The sequence below is a fragment of the Aotus nancymaae genome, unplaced genomic scaffold, assembly GCF_030222135.1.
Source record: "Aotus nancymaae isolate 86718 unplaced genomic scaffold, 86718_ANA_hifiasm-v0.15.2.pri h1tg000025l, whole genome shotgun sequence".
NCBI lineage: Eukaryota > Metazoa > Chordata > Mammalia > Primates > Aotidae > Aotus > Aotus nancymaae.
The window spans coordinates 21900791-21917419 of NW_026988438.1; the positions used below are offsets into that span (position 1 = coordinate 21900791).

The window sequence follows — 16629 nt, forward strand, 5'->3', positions numbered from 1 at the left end:
ACATGCTACTCAAAATAAGATATTGCTAATTTTGTGCAAACTCATTTTTTAGAGTATCAAAAACTCCTGCACACATTAGGAAATCAATCTTTAACTGGGTCTCATCTCCTGACCCAGGTGAGTCAGTGCCCAATGTCTAAACTATAAAATGGGGAGAAGTGTGGATTCCCTTGCAGCACTTTCTCACTAGCCTGCAGACCTTTACAAAGACCAATCAAAGAAGAAGAAAAAGGAAATGAAAGACAAGAAGGTAAAGAAGAGAAGGAAGAAATAAGAAAAAAGAATAGGAAGGAAGGAGAAGAAGGAAGAGGAACCAAACACTTGAAGCTCACGTGAGAATGAGAACAAGTTTCACTTAAAAAAAAACACAAGGCTCCCTTTAAAGACCTAAGACCCAGATCAAGGGTGAAGCCAGAAAATCAGGCTCTTTCAGGTAGCTTTTTCAAGTTGAACCAGAAGGATATTAACCTGACCAGCCTAGTATCTTTTCTTTGATAATTTGCTCTCTGATTTCTCTGAGCCTCACCTGCCACCGCCCTTTTACCTACAGCCTGTTCCTGACCATATCTGATGATTCTAGATCATTCCTCAGGCAACTGCTTGCCTTGCTCCCTCTCTCCAGCCTACATTAGATTAATACCACCAGGCTATGTGTAACCTCAACTGCCACTTATGCCTGCTGAGGAGCCACTGCTGGGTTCCTCCACAGAACACTGACAGGATATCCCAAAGGCATTAAAAATCCACTAGGGAAATCAAAGAAATTGGCAGAACCAGGTTCTGTCAAGTGACAGCTCCTCCTGTAGCATCTTGCTATTTAATCCAAAGAAAGAGAAACCACACAGAGAAAAAAGCTTGAGCTATGACCAAATTTTGTATACCAGCAAATTGTGTGTACCAGCCTGACCTCCAACATCCTAACCTCATCCTAACCTTGAACTGCCTAGGTTAAAATCCCCTAGCCTCACTAGTGAAGGAAATGAAGGCAATTCCTCCAAAACAAACCTACTTAAAAGGCAAATTGAAAAAAAAAAAAAACAAAAGAGCAGAATAGAAATTAACCAACTAGAGGTAAAAGCTAGAGACATGGGGCAGTGCCAAGCAGAATAAGTGGTCTCACAAAACTCAACCAGGAGTTCTACTGCCTCAGCTAGAAAATTTTAAAACCACTTGCAAAATGTGAGCTCTCAAAGCCTATCTCCAGTAAAGCATCATCGATTTCTCATCTTCAAAGAGTTATCTAACGATCTTTACTTGGGACAAAAACGGCAACAAAAGGGCAATTATTGCTAAGTGCTAAAATCCCCTGGTACAAAATTAATTTTTAAAAAGGAGAAAAAAATGTTTATTTACCCTTGCTGATAAATACGATTCTGAAAATCTCTTCAACGCAAACAAGCATATTTAGGGGTAGAGAATAATGATTTACGTTCTTTATCCCTTCTCTTTCCAGTTAGAACTGCTGATGTTTCTGGATCATAGTACAACATTTTCAATTTTATTTTCAAAATCAAGTTAGAGAGAACAGTCTGTCCTAGGGGAAATGAAACAAACTTCTATTTTAAAAGGAACTCTAATGATAAAATCAAAAGTAAAGGATAGCCAGAAGTCTAAAATCATTTTTTATATAAAATACTTCTATTTTTAAAAATACAGCATGTTGTACTCTATTTTAATTAAATGTAAAATAACTGCAAGTTAGTTAGGACGGAGACCTGGGCAAGACAAAGAGCATCTTGAAGAAATAATGTTAGGTATGTTCTAACACAAGGACACATGGGAAACCACGTCAGATAAGTAGTACAGATTTTAGAAGATTATTTTATGTTGATTTCTAAATGTGGAGAATCCTTTTCCCACTTCTCCCACTTATTACCTGTATAACCTCAGGCAGGTTAATTAACCTTAGTTTCCTCATCTTAAAATCGGCACAATAGTATCTACCGCATCATGAGAGATAATGAATGTAAGTCAATACAATGCCTGGTACATGAAAAAAGAGTTAGATATTATTTATATTTCGCATACATTATATTTATATATTATAAATGTTTATATTTATTTAAGTTAATAAATACTAATCCTTATTTGTTCAACTCTTTCCCCAATGTTTGCTTTCTAGTGCTTTTATTATCAAAGTAAACACATTCAACTATATGTTCACAGAAGCTATCATTTTTTGTTGTTATTGATTACGCATCTCTTTTTCCTGAATGATTTGAAATTTGGGACTCTGGTACTACTAGTTTTGTGAAGGCATAAAAGATATTTTGTAATTTTGTATCTTTTCTTTTTTTGGAGAAAAATATATAAATATGGCTCCCCGTTTAGCAATTAATTTTTCTACCTATGAAGCTGTGACCACAAAAACAGCATATATAATTTTGGTGTTGATTGCTGAATACTAATATGTGATTTACAATGAATGACTGTAAAAGACGGTGTACAAATCTACAAACAAACAGGACATGTGGCCTTCAAGAGGTGTTTTTCACCGTTTAAATGTCAAATACCCTCACAAATTCCATTTTCATTTTCAAGACAGTAAAAATGAAGCATTCCTGTTGTGTTCAGCAAGCATCTTCACTATTGTCTGACTTGAAATGTATATATATATATTTTTTTCAAACACTGAAAGTCATTTATATTTTCAATAGGATAAATGTAAGAAATCTGACTCGAGCGCCATTGAATGGCATCTAAAGAATTGTCGGTGGTCCCCTTCCATAAGACAAGTTTAGCATAGTGGTTAAGCACATAGGCAGTGCAGTGGAGCTGAAGTGCCTAGGTCCAAATCCCCTATCAGCTTTATGACTTTACAGATGATAAGTATTACCTGTCACACGATTTTTGTGAGGATGCAATGAATTAATGTACATCAAGTATTCAGAAGACCATTTGGCACATAAAAAGTACATGTAAGTTATCATACATTTAACTATTTTAGTATATAGCACATATAGTGACACTATTAAAAGTATTTTTCACTTTTTATCATTTCCTTTTCCTTCCACCTTCTCATCTTTCCTCTCAAGGACTCTACCTTTCCTTCTGCTCCATCGCCAGCCCCACTTTTATGAACATCTATCTGCTTTCCCTTTCGGGCTTATCCATGCTACTTAATGATAAATGTGGCCCTATCTAATTAGCCCAACTGGAGTTAGGAAATACTACTGACCTTACAGATCCCTGTTCTCAGTGTGTTGTGAGAAAAAAGCAGACCTCTCTCCTTCTAAGGGACTCAATTTTTTTTAAATGGCAGCAGAACTCTTGGCATTCTTTGCAATATGAGAAAGCAAATAAAACTAGGAACATTTTTTATCAACCTATAAGCTCTTAGAGTCATTCATAAATAGTTTCCTATGTGTAGCTGCACAGAAGTGATGAAAGACTGATTCCTTCTGTGCAGCATAACCTCATTAGGCAGAATTCTAAAGATACCAAAAATACATATATACAAATTGGAATTTCATAGCGTAAAAACAAGACTAAGTGAAACTCCTACAATTCTGAAATTTGCTTTTTTTTTTAACTATTTAATTAGAAAAGAAGATGGCTGGTAGGAGAATAAAAATTCATGGTGAAATGTCTCCTTCCTATTTACAGCAGTAGAACAAAGTTCTGACTGGTGACAAAACTTTATCAATATTGAGCTACTTAACATTAACAAATGCACAGTATATTTTTTAAAAAAGATGTTTGTGCTACCCTTGCAAAATACTTCCAAAGTTGTAATTCCTAGGAGTCTTCTTCCGCCAGGGAAGCAGTGCAGCAATTTACCATCAAGCTGACTCAGTGCTCCTCAATGAAACAGCACAATGCTAAGTACAGCTCATCCATGCACAGGCATCTGTATAAGGACATTGATAAAAATGGAGCACACCTACTGCTTGCCATCTTGTATTTTTCCCATTTGTTACTGGTTATCAAAACTGTGACAAACTATAGATCTATGTGCTTGGCACTTGACTACTTGGGAAGCTGTAACACTTTCTAGGGAAAGAGACAGAGGAAAAAAGTAGCCCATCTATTCACTGACAACAAAGGCTTCCAACGAAAACAATTTTGCTACTAGTAGGGAAATATAATCACTGGGTAAAACCAAATTATTAAAAATGTATGGGGTGAAAACACAACAAAATAAACCACAAAATAACTTATCCTTGATGTAAATCTGTGATGGTTAGCTGACGAAAAAGAATCATTAAGGTGCTTATTCAAAAAAATAGCAATTATATGTATCAAATAATGAGTAGTATCAAACCATCAGTAAGACTCAGTAGGTGGTATCTTGTCTACACAGAAATCTAGGTAAAAGGATAAAACTTATCCTTTTAACATACCATTCTTTCACCACAAATAATTTCAAGACAGAAGAAAGACTCTCAATAATTCAAATTCTAGTCTTGAGTTCTATTTTCCAGGAATGAAATTACTTTAGACTAAGTAAACAACGAAGATAGCAAGGCTGCCCACAATCAAATATAATTATTTTGACTACCATTTCCAGGACTTTGTGGCATAATAAGCTTTCAGTAGTGGGCTGATGCTCCCACTTGTGATAAAAATAAAGTACATGCATTCAAGTAACCATACAGTAAAGAAATCATTTACAATATGTACTTATATCAACAGAATTACTATTTAAAACCAATCAAATTGTCAGCATTTAAACAGAACTACAATGAAAATTTCTTCCAAAATTTTTCTGTCCCAATTTAGGGATGAAAATTAAAACAAGGATACATTAAGAGTAAAATTAAGGTGGCTTATACCATCATAGTTCTTTGGAAGCTTTCTGAAACATTGAATAGTACATTGTTGATTTCTATACTCTTTTTAACCTTTTAAAAAATTGACATATAATAACTGTACATATTTATGAGAGATTTGATACATACAATGCATACTGATCAGATCAGGGTAATCAGCATATTCATCTTGATCAATAGCTCAATAGCTTGATCTTTTTTATTTTTATTTTTATTTTTTGAGACAGAGTCTTACTCTGCCACCCAGGCTGGAGTGCAGTGACATGATCTCTGCTCACTGCAACCTCTGTCTCCCAGGTTCAAGCAATTCCTGTGCCTCAGCTTCCCGAGTAGCTGGGACTACAGGTGCCCACCACCAAGCCTAGCTAATTTTTGTACCCTTAGTAGAGATGGGGTTTCACCATATTGGCCAGGCTGGTCTAGAACTCCTGACGCCAAATGATCCACCCACCTGAGCCTACCAAAGTGCTGGGATTACAGGCGTGAGCCACTGTGCCCATCCAATGGCTTGCTCTTAACAAGTGAAAAGTAATTCCTGAATTAGGTTAGATAACGTATAAGGTCTCTTCTATCTCTAGGACTATTTGATTCCACTTAGTTAAATATAAATTTGAGTAATTTGTAACATACTTCTGGGACTATGTTAAACTCAGATAATTAAGGCACCATTTTGCATTCAAGTGATGTCATAAAATATCTAAATAGTACTTCAGCAGCCTGAGGGATCTAATGTTATTTAACAAAGACTCACATAGTACTAACTCTATGCCCAGCATTGTTCTAAGTGCATTGTAAATATTAACTCATTTATTCAGTATTTTCAGTATATTTACTAAGTTCTAATGAAACTTTATGTGAACATTTACCAGTGAACTGAAGTACACAGCTACAGTCACATGCTCTTTGAAATTATAATTATTCATTCTGATAAATGGGTGATAATGAGGACAAAAAAAATTATTCATTCTAACAATTAGGATTATATGACAATAACACAAATCTGGTCAGTTAACTCTCCTAATTGAAATCCTTTGACTGCCTTCAGGACAAATTCCAAATTCCTCAGCAAGTCATGAAAGTGCAGCAGCATCTACTCCCTGCTTTCCTGTTTTATCTTATCTGTCCCTGAAATCTTTCCTACTTGCAATTAACAAAAACATATCCTGATTCCCATGTACCCATGTACTTACCGCCTCTTTGGTTGGATATACTCACTCTTCCCTTTAATGTAGAAATTCCTAACTTACCCTCAAAACACAGCTTCCCCAGAGAGCCCAGCCTAACTGCTCACTTGGGTTAAGTACTAGCATTCTCTGCCTTCACCGGCCTCTGTGATCACCTCCAGAAAATCACAGGGCAAAGTATAATTGCTTATTCACCCATTCATCTTCCACTTCTTTAAGAATTCCTTAAAGGCAAAACTGTGTCTTTTATCTCTAAATGCCCAGGGTCTTGTATAAAAATTAGTAGAGAGTAGGAACACAAGTAAAGAAATGCCTTTTAGGCCAGGCACAATGGCTCACGCCTGTAATCTCAGCAATTTGGGAGGCTGAGGCAGGTGGATCACGAGGTCAGGAGATTGAGACCATCCTGGCTAACACGATGAAACTCTGTCTCTACTAAAAATACAAAAAATTAGCCATATGTGGTGGCACACACCTGTAGTCCCAGTTACTTGGGAGGCTGAGGCACAAGAATCACTTGAACTCGGGAAGCAGAGGTTGCAGTGAGCCGAGATCGTACCACTGCACTCCAGCCTGGGTGACAGAGCGAGACTCCGTCTCAAAATAAATAAATACATAAATAAATAAATGTCTTTTAAAGAAACAAATCAACAAATGTATATAAGCTTTGTGAGTTCACAGAAAATCACCCTAATTTTATTTATGAAGCAGAAAGGAAGTTGATAAAAATATCTATAGGCGGCCAGACACAGTGGCTCATGCCTGTAATCTCAGTACTTTGGGAGACCGAAGCAGGAGGATCACCTAAGGTCAGGAGTTCTAGACCAGCCTAGCCAAAATGGTGAAATCTCATCTCTACTAAAAATACAAAAATTAGCCAGGTGTGGTGGTGTGCACCTATAATCCCAGCTATTTAGGAGGCTGCGACAGGAGTATCACTTGAACCCAGGAAATGGAGGTTGCAGTGAGCTGAGATCATGCCATTACACTCCAGCCTAGGCAACAGAGTAAAACTCCATCTCAAAAACAAACAAAAAAACATCTATGAGTATCTAAAATTAAAATGCCATAAGTTACATCTATTTAATCATTAGGGAAATAACAAGGGCCATAAAAAAATCAACTTATATTTTTCAGTCCAATGATAGCTCTCAGAAAAACGAAAAATGCCAATAGTGCAAGAAAACTCCTCTGTTTAACTGTAGGAAAAGCTGGCCTAAGGTAACTAGGTCTTTACAATTCTGTCAGATCTGGTCCTAGTTGTCAATGATTTCCACCTGTGGTCTAAGCAGCACGGTAAACCACAGTGGCTCCCAGGTGATACAGACATCGACATGTACTACATGTACCTTACTATGTGCCAGGCACTGGGATAACTTTTCATAATAATTACTATGATAAGATGGTATCGTTGCTTTCTTTCTGACTTGAATTAATGATCTATTCATACTGTTAAACCTAAATCCTCCCAATTCAATCATACTTCACCAAAAATCAGTCATTATTCTCTATTGTGAGGTTTACTGCTATAGGAAGTAGAAGCTCCATAAGCACAAGATAGCTTCCACCCCAAGTCAAGAATCCTGTGAATCAAAAAACTGCACAAATGGTCCTCCATAAATGGGGAGAAAAGGAGGACTAACCTCCTCCAGTTCTCAAAAGTGTTGGTCTTTCACCTACACAGAGAAGGCAGAAGGTACCCGAAGACATTTCCAGCATGTGAGTCTCCAGGTTCAATCCTGTGGATTTCTTTTTCTGTATCTCTACTTCCTTCAGTCTCTCTTCCTCTCCTAGAAAGTCTTTGTAAATTGTTTTAAAGCACTGGCTACAACAGTAAAATCTTGAATGAGAAACTCCACAAAATGAAAGGACTCCATGTCTTCACTGAAAAAGTTATAAGGGGAAAAAAAAGAAACTGAGGGGAAAGAGCCATACATTAAAAGACTTTTAAAAAAAAAAAAAAAAAAAAAAACAGGCCAGGCTCCACAGCTCACACCTGTAATCCCAGCTTTTTGGGAGACCCAAGCCAACAGATGGGTTGAGCCCAGGAGTTCAAGGTCAGCCTGAGCAACATGATGAATTCCCATCTCTACAAAAAAAAAAAAACAAAAAAAACAAATTTAATTAGCCAGATGAGATGGCACATGCCTGTAATCCAAGCTACTCAAGAAGCTGAGGTGGGAGGATCACCTGAGCCCAAGAGGTCAAGACTACAGTGAGCCATAATTGTGCCACTGCACTCCCATCTGGGTGACAGAGTGAGACCCTGTTACAAAAATTAAATAAATAAACGAATTGCAATCTACAAACATTATCTGGCTCCTGGTTCAGACAAACAAACTTAAATATATACTCTAAATATATACTCTCTCTCTCTCTTTATATATATATATATACACAAACACACACATATAAACATTCACACATACACATATATACATATATTATATATATGAGAACTGGAAATTTGAAAAACAGCATATTTGATAGTAGTAAGAAATTATTCTTAATTTTTGAAAATATAATAACATGGTTGCATTTTTAAAAGAATCGTTACCATTTAGTGGTACATTCCTAGAATTGTTATGAATGAAATGATATGATTTGTTTCAATACTATACAGGGAGGGAAAGAAAATACAAAAGAAATAGGGTATAGACAAAACAAGGTTGGCCACAAGTTGTTAACTGTCGAAGCTGGGGGTTCATTAAATTATCTTACTTTTTTGTGTGTTTAAAATTTTTTACAATAAAAGGTTGGAAATGGGTGTGAAAATATTCTTCCACAGAATTAAAATTGAATTCAATTAATTTTAATTAATTGAAAAATACAACGACATAGGGAAACTACGTCCCCTGCTTCTTCAGTTTTACCACTGAAATGAGTCAAAATGGAAAAGAAAAATAGGTATTTACCAAACATTAATTCAAATAAAAGAATCCTTAATTAAAGGCTTAACATATTGGGATTTCCCACTAAAATAATCTTTGATGGATATTATGTAGCCCTTTAAATTAATTTCCCACCTTCAATAACAAAATTTTAACAATACCAACTATTTGGCTACCAATATGAATTTAAATAATATTTTCTATTTTTACATATTTCATGTATACAGATAAGTTAATATAATTATCACATCATCAAGACATATTTTAAAGTATTTGTGAATATATTTATATATGTGAAAAGGTTTGGCTTGCCTATGCTTCAGTCAAGTTTACAAAAATTTTCAAGTACATGAACAAGTTCTATCTTAATATGTACTTACAGGTGGGTGAACTGCCTGATCAGGTGATGTATAGAAATAAAAAAATACACAGCTCCAGAAGTATTTACTTAAATTTGTCAATAAACTCACAATAATTTTTAGGCATATCTGTGGAAGTGTATCTTGATTTAAATACAGATACAGTGATAACAGCAGATTTTTTAAAGCATAATTTATAAACGCTCAACAAACAGCACAGCCCTAATTAAACCAAGAGAACTGCTACCCATAAATAAAGAGGGAGGAGCACACCTTTTTCAGAAGGTAGAGGTGAATGGGCACATCTCTGGTGTCCACAAATCTGAGTGAATAGAACCTTAGAGTTTAGCTTGTTTTTAGAGTTTGGGTTTCTTAAGAATGTCTAGCATTAATTTTTTTTTCCAATTTTTTTTTACAGTGTCAATTTTGGGTTAAATCACTTCTGAAGTCACTTTGAGGAGTAAAACAACAAGGATGATTCAAACCCTGCCCAAATACTACCTCCCTTCTCCCTATGCATGCCTGACTTTTGCCTGACAATGTCACAGGGCTCTCCGCCTTCTCAGGTCACCGCATCCTGAAAGCACCCCGCACAAACTCCCCTCGGGCAAAGCCCTCGGCCTGTGGTTCTTTTTGGGACTCTTTTCCCCTTCTTTTTTGCACAGGGAGCGCCATGCATGACTTGCATCGGGACTGAGCTCATTTCACCCAAGAAGACATCGGGTCTCCAGCGCAACCGAGCGCAATGGTGGGGTCGCGGGTGGGCCGGGCGGCGCAAACCACCTCCCGGACCCAGCCTCTCACCTTCTGGCCGCCGGGGTCGCCCCGCACTAGCGTGTCGAGCGCGTCGTGCCGAGTTTCGTCCTCGCCGCCCGAGCGGTAGATGAGGCGCAGCGGCACGACGCTCTGGCGCTCCAGGAAGCGGTTTTCCTTCCTCTTCTCTAGCTCCGTCAATGAGGCGTCTCCTCCAGGCAGGAAGGGGGAAAGGAGGGAGTGGAAAGAAAAGGCGAAAATAATGACCCTGACCCGCACTCCTCCATCCTGCGGTCCTAGGTCTCCCCTACGAAAATCCCCGCCGCCCCCTTCCTGTCGGAACCCATCTGGGAAGGACGCAGAGACACCAGCCGGAGAGCCTCGGTCCGGCTCATCCGAGAGCATCCAGGAGCGGGGCCCAGAAGAAGGGCATCCCTTTCCCATTCTCCCCATTCCTCTTCAGAAGGAGAAAAACAGGCTTTGACCGCAGGCTTCTAGTGCATCCGAGCGCCCCCACATATATATTTTTGCTCCACTTCTCACCACCCTCCCGAATTAAAAAAAAAAAAAAAAAAAAAATCTCCCCGCGCACTCTTGAAATGGGGATGCCCCCTTTTCGATACGCCTAGGGGCTCCAAAGATTCCCAGGAAATGGCACAGCCCGAAGGCGCAGAGGGCGGCTAACTTACCTGCTTGGCCGCAGCGCGCCGGGGGGCAGGTCCCCAGGGCGCAGAGCAGCAAGAAGGGCACGGACGCAGCCGCAGCCGCCAGCATGGTGCCGCCGTCAGCCCGCCTCGCCCGAGAGGCTCAGCTCCTCATGCCGGGGCTGGCGAGTCCGGCTCCCTCGCTCCGCGCCCCCGGGCTCCCCGAGGCCACCCACTCGCAGCCCCAGCCGGTGCTGCGGCGGCCGCGGCGCTGCAGCCTCCACCGCGGCTCAGTGCTGCATTGTGCTCCGCGGGCGCTTCCGCTGGCGGGGGGAGCGAGCGAGTGCTGCATTGGGCGGTTGGCTGTAGCTAAGTGGTTTCTAGCTCCTCCCACCTCATCCCCTGGCAATGGCTCGGGCGGGCGAGGAGCGCTCGGCAGGGAGCGAGCGCCGGTGCAGTCGCCCCCCGCGCGCGGGAATGGGCGCGCGTAGGAGAGTCAGCTGGGAAATGTAGTTCCGTCTCCGCGTCCTGCTTGTTTCCACGACAGCGCGGACTGTCGCGACCTCGTGACTGTGAGGTCCTCTATATCCCGCAGACTGGAGGCAAAAGAAGAAAGGTCAGCACTGGACGGCCTCCTGGCATCCGACTGGCATCCGACATGCAACCAACCCATTACAGCAACCAGTATTCATCCACATCGTCGTTAAAGAGCTGTTCTGTTTCCCGCGGATTAGTAGTTACTTAAGTTATCAGAGAACCATACCATCAGGAATACAGTCCAAGAGAATTATTCAACAAATACAGATTGAGGATATACTGTGTACCTAGCGGTTGACAATCGAAAGGACACGACACCTGTTCTTGGGTAAAATTGAGCAGACAGAGCACTTTTTTACAATACAGTGTGAAAAGTGTCATGGTAATACCTAGAGGACCATTAACTCAGTCCATGGAGTCAAGGAGGACCTCCCAGAGAAGGTCTATGCAGGTAATTGAGGGATGATTTAGCCTAACTCTCTGGGATATGTTTGTTCTTTCTGTATCTCCAGACAGCCTCAAAACTCTACCAGATATGGGGAACTCAGTTTTCTCAGGCTGCTTATTCCATTTTCCTCTGATTCCAAATGATAGAAATTCTTGAGTATAAAACAATAATAAAATAGTTATCTACATAATACTTGTATTTTTTAGTTTTTCAAAGTTCACATATATTATCTGATCCTTTGGTCAAGAATTTGATTAGAATTATTATTGTTTGTTTATTTATTTATTTATTTAGAGATGGAGTCTTGCTCTGTCACCCCAGCTGGAGTGCAGTGGTGAGAACACGGCTCACTGAAGCTCAAGCTCCTGGGCTAAAGCCATCCTCCTGCCTCAGCCTCCCAAGTAGTTGGGACCACAGACACATGCCACCACACCTGGCTATTTTTTTTAATTACTTTTTGTAGAGACAGGAGTCTCCCCAGGTTAGTCTTGAACTCTTGGGCTCCACGTTGGCTTCACAAAGTGTTGGGATGACAGGTATGAGCCACTGCACTTGGCCTAATCCCATTTTAGAAAGGAAAAAATTAAGTTTTTGAGGTATGCCTTTCAAATACTGTAGCCAGTAGCTACATTAGGCTATTTTATTTTTTATTTTTTTCTGAGTGTTTTTTATTTTTTTATTTTTTATTTCAATAGCTTTTGGGGAACAGGTTGTGTTTGTTTACATGAATAAGTTCTTTAGTGGTGATTTCTGAGATTTTGGTGTACCCATTACCTGAGCAGTGTACACTGTACCCAATGTGTAGTCTGTTATCCCTCACCATCCCCCACCCTTTCCCCTGGGTCCCCAAGTCCAATGTATCACTCTTATGCCTTTGCGTCCTCAGAGCTTAGCTCCCACGTATGAGTGAGAACATGCAATCTTTGGTTTTTCATTCCTGAGTTACTTCACTTAGAATAATAGTCCCCAGTTCCATCCAGGCTTCTGCGAATGCCATTGTTTTGTTCCTTTTTATGGCTGAATAGTATTCCATGGTATATATATGCCATATTTTCTTTATCCACTTGTTGACCGATGAGCATTTGGACTGGTGCCATATTTTTGTAATTGCGAATTTTGCTGCTATAAACATGCGTGTGCAAGTCTCTTTTTTGTATATTAACTTATTTTTTCTCTGGGTAGACACCTAGAATCACTGGATCAAAAAATAGTTCTCCTTTTAGTTCTTTAAGGAATCTCCACACTGTTTTCCGTAGTGGTTGTACTACTTTACATTCCCACCAGCAGTGTAAAAGTGTTCCCTTTTCATCACATTCATGCCAACATCTTTTTATTATTATTATTATGGCCATTCTTTCAGGAGTAAGGTGGTATCACATTGTGGTTTTGATTTGCACTTCCCTGATCATTAGTGATGTTGAGCGTTTTTCCGTAAGTCTGCTGGCCGTTTGTGTATCTTCTTTTGAGAATTGTTTATTCATGTCCTTAGCCCACTTTTTTTATGGGATTGTTTGGCTTTTTTTCTTGCTGATTTGTTTGAGTTCTCTGTAGATTCTGGATGTTAGTCCTTTGTCAGATGCTTAGTTTACAAAAATTTTCTCCCGCTCTGTAGGTTGTCTGTTTACTCTGCTCATTATTTCTTTTGCCGGACTGAAGCTTTTTTGTTTAATTAGGTCTCATCTATTTATCTTTCTTTTGTCACATTTACTTTTGGGTTTCTGGTCATGAAATCTTTGCCTAAGCCAATGTCTAGAAGGGTTTTTCTGATGTTATCTTCTAGAGTCTTTTTGGTTTCAGGTCTTAGATTTAAGTCTTGATCCGTCTTGAGCTGATTTTTGTATGAGAGATCCACTTTTGTTCTTCATTCTTTCATTGTTCTAGATGTGGATTCCCAATTACTTCAGTACCATTCGCTGAATAGGATGTGCTTTCCCCACTTTGTGTTTTTGTTTGCTTTGTGGAAGATCAACTGACTGCATTTGGCTTTATTTCTGGGTTTTCTATTATGTTCCATTGGACTACGTGCCTATTTTTATACCAGTACCATGCTGCTTCGCTGACTATGGCTGTACAGTATAGTTTGAAGTCGGGTAATGAGATGCCTCCAGATTTGTTCTTTTTGCTTAGTCTTGCTTTGGCTATGTGGGTTGTTTTTTGTTCCACATGAATTTTAAGATTGTTTTTTCTAGTTCTGTGAAGAATGATGGTATTTTGATGGGAATTGCATTGAATCTGTAGACCACGTTTGGCAGTTTGTTCATTTTCACAATATTGATTCTACCCATCCGTGAGCAAGGAACATGTTTGTATTTGTTTGTGTTGCTTATGATTTCTTTCAGCTGTGTTTGTAGTTTTCCTTGTAGAGGTCTTTCATGTCCGTGGTTAGGCATATTCCTAAGTACTTATTTTTTTTGCAGGTGTTGTAAAAGGAACTGAGTTCTTGATTTGATTCTCTGCTTGGTCATTGTTGGTGTATAGTAGAGCTACTGATTTGTGTACATTAATTTTGTATCCTGAAACATTCCTGAATTCATTTACTGGTTCTAGGAACTTTCTGGATGAATCTTTAGGGATTTCTAGATATACGATCATATCATCAGCAAACAAGAACAATTTGACTTCTTCTCTACCGATTTGAATGCCCTTTGTTTCTTTCTCTTGTCTGATTGCTCTGGCTAGGACTCCCAGTACTGTGTTGAATAGAAGTGGTGAAGTGAGCATCCTTGTCTTGTTCCAGTTCTCATTGGGAATGCTTTTAATTTTTCCCTGTTCTTTATAATGTTGATAGTCAGTTTGTCATAGATGGCTTTTATTACCTAAAGGTATGTCCTTTCTATGCCAATTGTGCTGAGGGTTTTGATGCTGGATTTTGTCAAATGCTTTTTCTGCATCTATTGAGATGACCATGTGATTTTTGTTTTTAATTCTGTTTATGTGGTGTATCATATTTATTGATTTATATACATTAAGCCATCCCTACATCCCTGGTATGAAAACTACTTGATCATGGTGAATTATCTTTTTAATATCCTGTTGGATTGACTTAGCTACCATTTTTTGAGAATATTGAATATTTGCATCTATGTTCATCAGGGATTTAAGTCTGTACTTTTCCTTTTTGTTATGTCCTCCTCTGGTATTGGTATTAGGGTGATACTGGCTTCATAGACTGATTTAGGGAGGATTTTCTCTCTTTATCTTTTGGAATAGTGTCAATAGGATTAGTACCATTTCTTCTTTGAATGTCTGATAGAATTCAGCCATGAATCCATCTGGTCCTGGACTTTTTTTTTGCTGGCATTTTTTCTATTCTCATTTCAATCTCATTGTTTGTTATTGGTCTGTTCAGAGATTCTCTATCTTTTTGGTTTAATCTTGAAGGGTAGTATATTTCCACGAATTTATCCATCTCCTCTAGGTTGTCTAGTTTATGCCTGTAAAGCTGTGTGTAGTAGACTAATTTATCCGTCTCCTCTAGGTTGTCTAGTTTATGCCTGTAAAGCTGTGTGTAGTAGACTAATTTATCCGTCTCCTCTAGGTTGTCTAGTTTATGCCTGTAAAGCTGTGTGTAGTAGACTAATTTATCCGTCTCCTCTAGGTTGTCTAGTTTATGCCTGTAAAGCTGTGTGTAGTAGACTAATTTATCTGTCTCCTCTAGGTTGTCTAGTTTATGCCTGTAAAGCTGTGTATAGTAGACTTGATAATCTTTTGTATTTCTCTTTTATCAGTTGTACTATCTCCCGTTTCATTTCTAATTGAGCTTATTTGGATCTTTTCTCTTCATTTCTTGGTTAATCTCACTAAAGTTCTATCCATTTTATTTCTCTTTCCAAAGAACCAGCTTTTTGTTTCATTTATCTTTTGCATTTTTGTTTGTTTCAATGTCATTTATTTCAATATCGTTTACTTCTGCTCTCGGTTATTTCTTTTCTTCTGCTGGGTTTGGGTTTAGATTATTCTTTTCTCCTGCTCCATGAGGTGTGACCTTAGATTGTCTATTTGTACTCTCAGACTTTCTGATATAGGCATTTAATGCGATGAACTTTCCTCTTAGCACTGCCTTTGCTGTATCCCAGAGCTTTTGATAGGTTATGTCACTGTTATTGTTCAGTTCAAACATTTTTTTAATTTCCATCTTGATTTCATTGTTGACCCAACAATCATTCAGGAGCAGGTTATTGAATTTTCATGTTATTTCATGGTTTGGAGTGTTTCTCTTGATTTCCAATTTTATTCTACTGTGGTCTGAGAGAGTATTTGATATAATTTCAGTTTTTTTTAATTTACTGAGACTTGTTTTGTGGTCTATCTTAAAGAATGTTCTATGTAATGATGAATATAATGTATATTACTCAGTTGTTAGAATGTTTTGTAAATATCTGTTAAGTCCATTTGTTGTAGGTTTAAGTCTATTGTTTCTTTCTTGACTTTCTGTCTTGATGACCTGTCTAGTGCTGTTAATGGGGTTTTAAATTCCCCCACTGTGGTTGTGTTGCCATCTATCTCATTTCTTAGGTCTAGTAGTAATTTATAAATTTGGGAGCTCCTGTGTTAGGTGCATATATATTTAAAATTGTGATATTTTCCTGTTGGACTAGTCCTTTTATCATGATATAGCATTCCTCTTTGTCTTTTTAAACTGCTGTTAAAGTTTGTTTTGTTCAATATAAGAATAGCTACTCCTGCTCACTTTTGAGGTCCATTTGCATGGAATAATTTTTTCTACCCCTTTACCTTAAGTTTATTTGAGTTCTTATGTGTTAGGGTGAGTGTCTTGAAGACAGCAGAAACTTGGTGACTTATTATCCATTCTGCCATTCTGTATCATTTCAGTGGAGCATTTAGGCCATTTATATTCAATGTTAATATTGAGATGTGAGGTACTATTCTATTCATTGTGTTATTTATTACTTGAATACCTTGGGTTATTTTTCATTGTATTATTGTTATATAGGTCCTGTGAGATTTATTCTTTAAGGGGGTTCTATTTGGGTGTATTTCAAGGATTTGTTTCAAGACTAATAGTTTCTTTTAGCAATTC

The 16629-nt window shown here is 38.4% G+C and overlaps 1 protein-coding gene across 14 annotated transcripts in view; it reads right to left on the reverse strand.

Annotated features, from left to right (window-relative positions):
* The window catches only part of ADAM22 (ADAM metallopeptidase domain 22), a 261243-nt gene extending 250295 nt beyond the window's left edge, over positions 1–10948 (reverse strand). For 5 of the 14 annotated variants that reach the window (XM_064380425.1, XM_064380424.1, XM_064380421.1 and 2 more), the window contains exons 1-2: positions 10649–10948; positions 10011–10171 (exon numbers count right to left, since the gene is read on the reverse strand). In XM_064380425.1, coding sequence (XP_064236495.1) covers positions 10011–10171; positions 10649–10733 — 246 coding nt within the window. In that variant the 5' untranslated portion in view covers positions 10734–10948. Of the gene's footprint in view, positions 1–10010; positions 10413–10648 lie in introns of those variants that run through there. The other 9 variants (XM_021674227.2, XM_021674226.2, XM_021674225.2 and 6 more) reach the window with 2 other exon arrangements.
* Positions 10949–16629: the final 5681 nt, after the last annotated feature.